Below are 12014 nucleotides of genomic sequence, written 5' to 3'. Positions count from 1 at the left end.
AACTTTTGCTTGAAATCTGTTAACTGAAATACACTTCATGCAACTATCCCTTTGTTGTAAAAACACATCACTATGTAAAGGACAATTTAAAATGTGTTATCAGATTACTGTAAAACATGGCACGTTTTTTAAAAGTAAAGCTTATCTATAATTATAGTTGTTCCATCCTTCCTTCCAGAACGGATATATTTTTTTCAATAATTCAGTCATGTTAGAACTGTCCTATTGATTTCAAACTTTAACAGTAAGGTTCAATTAAACAATCGTAGCAACTCATATTGATACCAGTAAGTCCTTACGTCCACCTAAAACATGTTAATGATTTTTTATGTGACATCATTATCCTAGCAGTTTTGCAACAAATTAACTTACTATTTTGTTTAGAATTGTATACTAACTTCGCTTTAATGAATGTTGTCATCCATGTTTCTAAATACTTCACATCTACACATAGACCTCTTACTACTTTATAAAACAAATTACAATATTTTCCAAAACTTGATCACAAAACTGTTGACAAGTTCAAAATAAAGCCCTGGGCCATACAAATGATGATAAATCATAGATGCCGACATCCATAAAAGCAAAGCTCTAAAACTTACATTAAATGACTTGATTATAGTGATGCTTTGCTTATAACATTGTATCTTGTTGTCCTAGGAATTGGTATTCTAAAAATCAGATGAATGATGAGTATATAACATAAAAATTTAAAATTAAAAAATGTAAAAATCATCATGTTTAAAACGGACTTACGGACATTCTGGTAACCATTATAGAGTTCTAAATCCAACCTAAATACTAGGACTACTCTAACATGCCTTAATGAACGCAAAGAGCTAACTGTGACAAACAGACTGATGGACGGAACGACCAAAATTATAGAAAAGCTTCGCAATTTAAAAACAAGAATGATTAATTTGTTTAGAATATGTCAATACATTGTACAAAATTAATAATTTCCAAAGCTCATGTTAATGGAAATAGGATATACATGTATATATTGACAAGGGAAAATTTGTCATCAAATTAGGATACTAATATGGATCTCAGTTATTGGTCAGTAAGTTCATCCATTAGAAGAGGAGGGGAAGGAGAGAATTATTCTAAGCCAGCTGCAAGCATAACTTTATCAGAGTACATGAAAATCTGGTACAATATCCTTGGATACTTGAATTATATTGTGTTAAACCTATTGTTTACTAAAACAAGGATGACAACATCCATAAAAGCGAAGCTCTGAAATGGTAGGACAAACGGACATTAACACTTGTATAATGTCAGAACTGAATAATCAGAATGCGAATGTTTAAGAGACAAAGCAAAATTGTAAGTAAATTTGTTGAAAAACTGCTTGATACAAGATAATGATTATGGACATACTTACATTTTTAGGACTTGATTATAGAGTTGCTTCGCTTATAATATTGTATTTTGTTGTCCCAGGAATCAGTATACCAAAAATCAGACCAATCGGAAAATTAGGTCACATACAAATTTGTTGTTAAAAATGTAAAAAAATCAACATGTTTAAAATGGACGTACGGACATTCTGGTAATGATTATAGAGTTGCTACGCTTTCTAACTCGTACCTAACTGTTACAGGAATCACCATGCAAAATTTGAAATCGATAGGACAATTCTAACATGCCTAAATTAACGAAAAAAAGCTATCTAAAAAGTAAAAAAAATCAACTTGTTTAAAATGAACGTACGGACATTTTGGTAATGATTATAGAGTTGCTACGCTTTCTAAATCGTACCTAACTACTAAAGGAATCACCATGCAAAATTTGAAATCGATAGGACAATTCTAACATGTCTAAATTAACGAAAAAAGCTTTCCGTGACGTACGGACGGACGTACGGACGGACGGACCGACCCTAATTATAGAAAAGCTTCGCTTTTAAAAATAGTTTATTAATAAATTTTAATACAATGTAATTATCATTTATAAATGTTGATATTAAATGTACATGTTGTTTTGTCCCAATAAATATTTGAATTTTAATTCAGTTTACAAATAAAACAATATAAAACTTTCTCACATAAAAATCAACTATATTTGTTAAAAATCAATCTTTCTCAGGGGGTGGACACTGGAGTATGAATTAAATTGGTTTTATAATGTTGTTATTAAATTTTCATCATCCAATGTCTTATCCCTTAAAATCCCTGATTATAATTCATAATCATATTGTGTATATCCAAACATTTTAAAATCCAACTCATACTGTCTATAATAAAAAGAAAAAAAAGATAAAAAATGTAGATTAAAAAAAAAAGCCATTCCTTGCTTTTTATGAATTTTAAAGAACCTTCTTGTTTTGCATAATGAAAAAAAAGAGAGTGGTTAGTGTTGTTTACTTTAGGTCAGGTTGGGATAGGTTATATAAGGACTTGGTAGCCCCGCAGGAGAAGGGCCCTATTCAAGGTCTAGGCATATGAAAAAAATAACACTTTATTGTCAAAAATCACTTAGTTCCAAAATATTCCCTCTGACATAAATTTATTAAAGTTTAATTTTGATAAAACAATTCTTTCCTAAAAGTAAATCATACTTATTTATCTTTTACTATTGGAGATTTAGATCATGACCCTAGTTGATGAAAATTTAACTTTTAACCTTTTTTCAGTTATTATCAGAAAGGAAGGGTATATTGTACTGTTTATTACACAAGTCCCCAAACTTTTATAACGTTTTCTTATTTGTTGCCTTAACAACTTTTTTTGTTCATTTGGTTCATTAGTTGAGTGTCAAACAATTGTAATCTAATTGTCCTTGGGGACTTACATCGTTTTATCAGTCATTGTCTTATCCCTTTAAATCCCTGTTTTTTTTATCTTTTTTTTCTCTTTGCCTGTAAAGTTGATTTCTGATGTCAGCTGGTAGGGAGGCAATATAGTCGATACCTTGTTTTTCTCCATGGCCCTATTTTTGATAGTTTAATATATTTATCTATCTATCTCTATATAAATATATTTTTCATATGTCTATTGCTTTATTATTTAATCTATCTATATACTAAAACAGCTATGTATATATCTAGCCATTTAGAGGATCCTAAGAAAATTAAATTCCTAGAGGCCTTTAAAGGGAACTTATGGAAATGAGAGTGGGGTAAAGTCGAAATCTGCCCTTTTCAATCCTTAATTTTGTCTTTTAGGGGGTAGGGCATTTTTTTCAAGGGGCTATTCTCATAGGAGGGTGATGGTGCCCTCCCTTAAAATAATTTTAAACTTTCCTGAGAACCTAAGAGAGTTTACATTGTAAAGAACAATCATATCAGTTCAGCTGTTAGCGAGATCATTTGGTGCAGACAGACACAAACACATCCTGTTTATTTTATAAAGTGATAGTTAATTTAAAATTTGAATTAAACTATTCCTTGCTCTTATTCCTTATTTTGTGAAAGGTTGAAAATGTTACATCTGTAACTACCTAATAAAAAAGATCAATTAAAGAGGGTTAATTGATAGTTAGATAGATGTAAAAAATATATGGAAATATAGTAAGATAGATAAATAAATAGATAAATAATTATAGAAAGAATTTGTTATGTTTGATTAAATATGTAAAATTCACAAATTTGTTTGTAAGTTAACCTCCTAAATAATCAATAGTATAATAGATGGATATATTAGATAAAATAATTTGAACATATACAGCTTCTTGTGGGTAGATAAATTTTCTTAGTTAGATGGATAGATAGATAGATAGATAGATAGATAGATAGATAGATAGATATATAGATAGATAGATAGATAGATAGATAGATAGATAGATAGATATATAGATAGATAGATAGATAGATAGATAAATAGATAGATAGATAGATAGATAGATAGATAGATAGATAGATAGATAGATAGATAGATAGATAGATAGATAGATAGATAGATAGATAGATAGATAGATAGATAGATAGATAGATAGATAGATAGATAGATAGATAGATAGAAAGATAGATAGATAGATAGATAGATAGATAGATAGATAGATAGATAGATAGATAGATAGATAGATAGATAGATAGATAGATAGATAGATTGATAGATAGATAGATAGATAGATAGATAGATAGATAGATAGATAGATAGATAGATAGATAGATAGATAGATAGATAGATAGATAGATAGATAGATAGATAGATAGATAGATAGATAGATAGATAGATATATAGATAGATACCTGTAATCCTATCAAATCATCAGTGAATGTTTCCAACTTGAGTAAATATTTTGTTGGAAGTCTAAGAATATGAAGAAGGGTAGATTTAACTGATTATTTAACTGGTACTCAAAGTTTTATCAAAAAAACCTTGGGTATATTTATATAATTCTATTGTTAGTTACAAACCAGTAGTGTCAAACTTTTATCCAATCAGGGTTAATTTTGATTATCATCATTGGAGATGTTTGTCATTTTAGAAAATTATTGTCTTATCCCTTGTCTTATTGCCTTAACAATGTAGCGGCTGGCAACTGGCAAGTACACATCCCCCCACTGTATTTTATATTTTAAGAATTGTTAAATAAATTTACCTAAAAAAATCGTATAGTTTTAAAAATAGGAAAGTAACAGCTGATCTTCTGTACAGAATGTATTTTTATCACACAAAAATATAAACAAGGATGACAACATCCATAAAAGCGAAGCTCTGAAACAGTAGGACAAACTGACATTAACACTTGTATAGTGTCAGAACTGAATAACCATAGTATAAATGAATAAGAGTCAAAGTAAATTTGTGGAATAACTGCTTGATGCAGGATAATGTTTATGGACATACTTATATTTTTAAGACTTGATTATAGAGATGCCTCGCTTATAATATTTTACTTTGTTGTCCCAGGAATCAGTATACCAAATATCAGAACAATCGGATAATTAGATCACATAAAACTTTTTTGTTAAAAATATAAAAATCGACATGTTTAAAATGGACGTACGGACATTCTAGTAATGATTATAGAGTTGATACGCTTTCTAAATCGTACCTGTCTCGGATGGACGGATGGACGTACAGACCGACCCTAATTATAAAAAAGCTTCGCTTCAAAAAATAAATAAATAACCTGCAGTATTGACACTGGCGATAGTAGGGTTTCCAATGAGGATTCACTTCTCCTAATTTTCAAAGTTTTTTTTTATTTTGTATAAAATGAAACTCTAATATATTAAATTCAAATAAAATATCCTTAACAAAAATTTACTTTGACTTTCCAACTGTACATCATTTTATCAGCCATTGTCTTATCCCTTTAGATCCCTGATATATTAAAAATTGCCTATGTAAAATTCGAATAGAATATTCTTAACAAAGGAGACAAAGGACAGAGAACCAAATCTTCGTTCTATAGAGTTCAGATGTCCTTTCCTGAATACAAATATAGATTGATAATTTTGAAGATAGATATTTAGTAGGAGTGGTAGATAGATAGGTAGAATTATAGATAGATAAATAGGTACATAGATTGATAGATAAAGACATAAGGTAGATCTTAAGAATAAGACATTGTGCGATAAATAAATATACATTTTCATTTATGATTAACAAAATTACCCCTTTTGTACATTAAATCATTGATTGAAAAGTTTGGACACTGCTAGTTTTAAACCAACCAATTAAAATCAATAAAAAGTTCCAAGGGGCGTCGTTGCTCCGTTTTAACCCACTGAGTTATTGTGGTGAAAGTTTGAGTTAAAGTCCACATGTGGCAACTCCAATTCCTCAGTCGCAATTCATTCACGCAACTTCCCCTTGGTTGTGTAAGAAGGGTGATAATTTGGTAGTTTGGATACTCAATAGTCAAGTACATAATATCAGTACAACCCTTACCCAAGCCCTTCTGTGGAGAGCGTCATTCATTATGGTGACGTTATTTGGGACACCTGCCATACTTGGCAAGGGTGAGGTAATATAGAGTAGGTCCCTTGAGACAGCGGGTCAAGTACTTGTACTTGAGCGTGGACCTTGAGCTGGCCCTGGTGCTAGCATACAAAATTGTCTTGTTCTACTCCATGACTACTTAGGTCCAAACACTAAGAAACTATGGCTACACACACACACACACACACACAATAAAAAGAACCCAAAGTTAATGATTCAACAAATAAATACGTTATTTGAAAATATTGAGTATAAGTGTAATTTACTGCACATTGTCCCCTCCCTACTGATAATTATAGAAAGATAATCAAACATTTTAAGATTGTAAAGTACAGATAGCCATAGTACCTTGGTCAGACAAACAGACGAACAAACTATATCAATAGAGTAGGGTTGGGCCGAATACTGGATATCAGGCTAATATTTAATGCCGGATATCCGGTAATTTGTCGGATATCGAACTTTGGCCAGATATCCTACCGGAACCGGATATCCGGTATTACGAATAAGCCGGATATCCGGTATCCGGCCCAAAAGTATCCAGACCAACCCTACAATAGAGTAGGTGCGATACTTAGAGTAAACTTACTTTATGAAACCTATGTCCTTCTGATCCAGTATTTTGTTCTTATATGCTGATATTAGCCTAATACAAAAAAATTATATCATTTAGTAGCGCAGCAGCAATATAATATTTTATTAATTTAATTAGTACTAGCGCCTCTAAGGGCACTTCAGGAGAGAAGAGTCAAATTTTATAACCAATTTATTATTTTAGATTTGAAGAGAGAAGTAAAAAAAAGTGACCCCTTCATATTTTTAATTTTAGTTAAAAATAATTGAAATTTTTCTTTTTTAGAGGGGTGGCATTTTCATTTTTTTGGGGGGTGGGGGTGTACCACCCCCCAAGAAAATAGTTATTAACCTTCCTGGGACCTATGAGAAGCTACCCTATTAAGGAGAACCCGATCGGTTCAGCGGTTAGTGAGATCCTTTGATACAGACACACAAACACACATAAAAACAGACATCCTGTTACTTTAGTATAAATGATTACACAGTAACATCATAAAAGTAATAGGGTGTGTGTGTTTGTAGCAAAGGATCTCGCTTACATCTATACTGATATGGTACTCCTTAACAGTGAAGCTCCGCAAACGTCCAGTGAAAAATTTAAATCAGATCCCCCAACTTAGTTAGTAAACTTTCCTCCACGGTCCCTCTCACTGTAAAGGAGAACCATATCAGCAACCGATATAATATACATTCCAATGTCCCCCCTCCCTCTCTATATACTAATTAGGGTTGGGCCAGATACTTTTTTGATCGGATACTGGATATCCGGCTGATTTATAATGCCGGATATCTGGGCAACGTTTAATATCCGGCAAATTACTGAATATCCGGCCGGATAACCGGATATACGGCATTAAAAATCAGCTAGATATCTGGTATCCGGATAGTTTCAATATCCGGTATCCTGCCAGATATTGAAAATGGCCGGATATCCAGCTCAACTCTTCTAGTAATATTAAAGTATGTTTTTTCATAAAGCTATTAAGAAATAACGTACAGACAAAGTCTAAAACTAGAATAGCATAGCTACACTACAATATACCTTGAATACGGATGTCTGACTGTTTTGAATGACGTATACTTCTTCAATAATGTATATACAGCTTCTTGTGGGTAGATAAATTTATTTAGATAGTTAGATAGATAGATAGATAGATAGATAGATAGATAGATAGATAGATAGATAGATAGATAGATAGATAGATAGATAGATAGATAGATAGATAGATAGATAGATAGATAGATAGATAGATAGATAGATAGATAGATAGATAGATAGATAGATAGATAGATAGATAGATAGATAGATAGATAGATAGATAGATAGATAGATAGATAGATAGATAGATAGATAGATAGATAGATAGATAGATAGATAGATAGATAGATAGATAGATAGATAGATAGATAGATAGATAGATAGATAGATAGATAGATAGATAGATAGATAGATAGATAGATAGATAGATAGATAGATAGATAGATAGAAAGATAATCAGATAGATTCAAATAATTTTATCATGCCTAAATTGCTTACTTTCGTTTCTTTTTTATAATCACCATTTCTAAATATATCATCCGCGGATATTAAATTCTATGAGAAAATCATATTTATTTTATTGATTTATTATTGAACTAGCGGTTACGCCCCTGGAGGCCTCTAGGGGTACTTGAAGGGGTAGTGAAATCCCAAAAGCTTAAAATTTATATTAAGAAACAAGTAGATTTTTTTCTAGGAGCGATTTTTCTTGGGAGGTTGGTGGTACCCTCTTCCAAAATAGTTGGTTAAAAGCTACCCTGTCAAGGAAACCCCGATCGAGCCAGCGGCTAGCGAGATCCTTCGGTACAAACAAACAAATAAACATCCTGTTAAACATTGGGAGAACTTTACAGATAAGACAATGGATAGATAAATTGATGCACATTCCCAATGATGATGAACATAATTACTTTAGTCTTTTACTGTAGATATAAATTCTCGTTTATACACTGCTAGCTTGTACTTACCAATCATGATATGATAAAACAACCAAATTTTAGAAGCCAAAAAGTGTGAAGAAAACTTTGGGTACTAGTGTAATTTACAGTCCAATGTTCCCTCCCTCTTAAGCTAAAAACAATTTAATTAATATGTTACTATATAAAATACACTGAATTAAATTATACTGATACCCAAAGTTTTTAAATTACGCTCTCTCATTTATAAGCAATACCATTATGTGTATCTACAGACGGGGTATTTTTGTTTATTATTACTGGGGGGGTATGTACATCAAATTATTTTCCATTGTCTTATTCCTTGTGATCCCTGCTCATTGACAAATTGTCTACAACACGACATGATACATAATTTTTCAGTATGGCTGAGAACCAGTTATAATTCAGCGAATATTATTGATCGGTTTCGAAGCTAACATAAGAAAATAACGTCAGAAATAAGATTTTTCCTGTAGTATGGCGAATTCATTTCTCCAACTGGTTGATGCGACCTTGCATTTTTATTGTTCTTGTCCATAAACCGAAACTTTTCTTATAGTTAAGGTCGGTCCGTCCGTACGTTATGGGTAGATATTATCAATAATTTAGGCATGTTGGAATTGTCTTATCAATTTCAAACTTATGATCACGTAACCTTCTTTTCAAAGCGAAGCGTTTCTCTAATTAGGGTTGGTCCGTCCGTCACAGACAGATAGCGTTTTATTATGGTGATTCCTAAAGTATTTGGGTACGATTTATAAAGCATAACAACTCTATAACCGTTACCAGAATATCCATACGTCCATTTTAAACATGTTGATTTTTTATTTTTTAACAACAAATAATTATGTGATAATATTATCCGATTGATCAGAATTTTGTTATACTGATTCCTAGGACAACAAAGTACAATGCTATAAGCGAAGCAACTCTATAATCAAGTCCTCAAAATGTAAGTATGTCCTTAAACAATATCCTGTATTTTTCAACAACTTTACTTATAATGCAAAGAAGTTGTATCAACTTTTTTTTTATAGCTAGCCGGTTCTTTTAGTAAGTAGTAGATGTAAAATTTTTCATAGAATTCAGATATGCAATCGGTTTTTTTGTAGACCTCTTATTTTTTAAGTAATTTAAGTTTTTAAAAAAAATAATTAAGTCGGTTTTAAGGTACTAAAACGCAACAAAATAAAAGAAGAAAATGGCCAGTAAGAACAAAAATAGTAAGATCTTTAATTTGACACCTTACTTTTAAAATTCTGTTGAGTAATTATTGAAAAAATCTATTTTTTTAACCTCGGTATAATAAAAACTTTAGACCTAAATATTTTCTCAAACAGACATAAAAAACATGGGTTCATATATACCTTCAGAATCAGAAAAATATTACGAATCCATTGTAAGCAAAATTGAAAAAAATTAAAAAATTAAAAAATTAAAGAAATGGCCAATTATTTTTTTTGTTCAGACAACACTGTTGTCTTCCCTTTTTTACCCCCTCTTTACCCCCTTCCCATTTTTATACTCAATTGAAGAATTAAGACGTTGCCTGTACAATATAATATGATATTTTCATATAATTCCTTTTATTGTAGTTTATATACTATATTGTAAACTTTTTTTTTCAATTTTGCTTACAATGGATTCGTAATATTTTTCTGATTCTGAAGGTATATATGAACCCATATTTTTTTATTTGTGAAATAATAAAATTAAGTTCAAAGTTTTTATTCTCGTGGGTTAAAAAAAATCGATTTTTTCAATAATTACCTGACAGAATTGAAAAAGTAAGGTGTCAAATTAAAGATCTTACTATTTTTGTTCATAATGACCATTTTCTTTCTTTTTTTTGTTGCATTTTAGTACCTTAAAATCGACTTAATTTTTTTTTTTTTAAACTTAAATTACTTAAAAAATAAGAGGTCTACAAAAAAACCGATTGCATATCTGAATTCTATGAAAAATTTTACATCTACTACTTACTAAAAGAACCGGCTAGCTATAAAAAAAATAGTTGATACACCTTCTTTGTTAAAAATTGTTAAAAGGATATACTTACATTCTTAGGACTTTTTTACTGAAATGCTTTGCTTATAACATTGCATCTTGTTGCCCTAGGAATCATTTTTTTAAATCAGTTGAATAAGATAATTTTAATATAAAATCAACATTTTAAAAAATTTATGGCTTTTCTAGTAACAATTCCTTCGCTCTCTAAATTAAGTTACAGTAAACAATATTTTAAGTTTGAAATCAATAGGACAAGTCTAACACGTCTTAAACATGAAAGCTCTCCGTTAGGTACATATGGACGTATTATCATAGAAAAATGAAACAGCATAAAGTGTCCAATAAAAATGACGTCATTTTTAATTGGTCACTATACGCTGTATATAGAACAAGGATGAAAACATCCATAAAAGCGAAGCTCTGAAATGGAAGGACAAACGAACATTAACATTTGTAGATTGTCAAACAATATTGTAAGTAAATTTGTTGCAAAACTACATAAATAGATGATACTATTTAGGGACACACGTACATTTATGGGACTTTTTTTTTAGAGATGCTTCGTTTATAACATTGTACCTTGTTGTAATAGGAATCAGTTTATAAAAAATCAGAAGAATCAGATAATTTTAACATACAAAAATTTGTTGTCAAAAAAATCGACATGTTTTAAATGGACATACTGACATTGTGGTATGGATATTAGAGTTACTACGCTTTCTAAATTGTACCTAACTACTACAGGAGTCATTACGCAAAGTTTGGAATCGATCGGACAATTTTAACCTGTTTAAATTAACGAAAAGAGCTAACTGTGACGTACGGACGGACGGACCAACCATAATTATAGAAAAGCTTCGCTTTTAAATACTTTGCAATTAGCAAGAACAAATAATTCCTTAGGATGAATGCAGGTTAACAGCTCAGCATTGCGAGATTTAAACCATGTTGTAAGATCATCTATACCAAAGAAAAATAGTAGGTTTTTCGGAAGTCGAAGAGGGTCCCTCGATGACATCACAAAAATGAGGGATGAGGAGAGGAGGAGTGGGAAAGAAGACCAATAAAAAAGAGATGGATATTTCCTTGTTTTTATTACGTAACTTTCTTCGTCTTCGGGTTTTTCGTTCTTTATCGCATCGTATTATAGACAGCTTTCTGCGGATATCTAAGTATCCGTGGAAATTTGTCTATACAACAATGCTGTTCATGTACAGCGGATAACGATTGGATTCGAAGCCGTACCGCAAAGCTATTTCTCTATCAGAGATCTTTACTGATAAGACAATTATGACAAACCAAATTGAACCGTTTGTCGAATTTAATTATTGATGGAAAAGTTTGAACACTATTAGTTTGTATAATCTAATCAAAATTCAATTAAAGTCTTTAAAATAAGAAAACGTCATTATAATTCTTTGGTAAATAATACTGTACCCCAAAGTTTTATAACCAAGTTTAATTTTATGGTTGGTTGAAAACTTTATGGAATTTAAATTTATTGCCTCCAAACTAAAAGTGTCCGAACATTTCAACCAACAATTTGTTTTTCAT

The 12014-nt window shown here is 30.8% G+C and overlaps 1 protein-coding gene across 1 annotated transcript; it reads right to left on the bottom strand.

Annotated features, from left to right (window-relative positions):
- Positions 1 to 3584: 3584 nt before the first annotated feature.
- LOC145331337 (carbohydrate sulfotransferase 11-like) lies at positions 3585 to 8487 on the bottom strand. Its single transcript, XM_080175953.1, has 7 exons — positions 8481 to 8487; positions 7516 to 7579; positions 6487 to 6543; positions 5296 to 5384; positions 5083 to 5134; positions 4196 to 4256; positions 3585 to 3611 (listed from the first exon to the last, which is right to left on the bottom strand). Exons 1-7 carry the CDS (start codon positions 8485 to 8487, stop codon positions 3585 to 3587), a joined length of 357 nt encoding a protein of 118 aa, XP_080032079.1.
- Positions 8488 to 12014: the final 3527 nt, after the last annotated feature.

This window comes from Acartia tonsa, chromosome 11 (assembly GCF_053477335.1).
Source record: "Acartia tonsa isolate MP-2025a chromosome 11, ASM5347733v1, whole genome shotgun sequence".
NCBI classification, from domain to species: Eukaryota; Metazoa; Arthropoda; class Copepoda; order Calanoida; family Acartiidae; genus Acartia; species Acartia tonsa.
Note: the sequence above shows the minus strand (reverse complement) of the source record. Positions and strands in the feature narration are given on the sequence as shown.

What these genes read in the sequence shown, in the direction of transcription:
- LOC145331337 (XM_080175953.1), bottom strand. An exon ending in AAGGACATAGGTTTCATAAA is followed by an intron (nt 5,385 to 6,486) that starts GTAAGTTTACTC and finishes ATTTGTATTCAG; the next exon opens with GAAAGGACATCTGAACTCTA. An exon ending in CGCCAGTGTCAATACTGCAG is followed by an intron (nt 4,257 to 5,082) that starts GTTATTTATTTA and finishes TCATATTCTTAG; the next exon opens with ACTTCCAACAAAATATTTAC.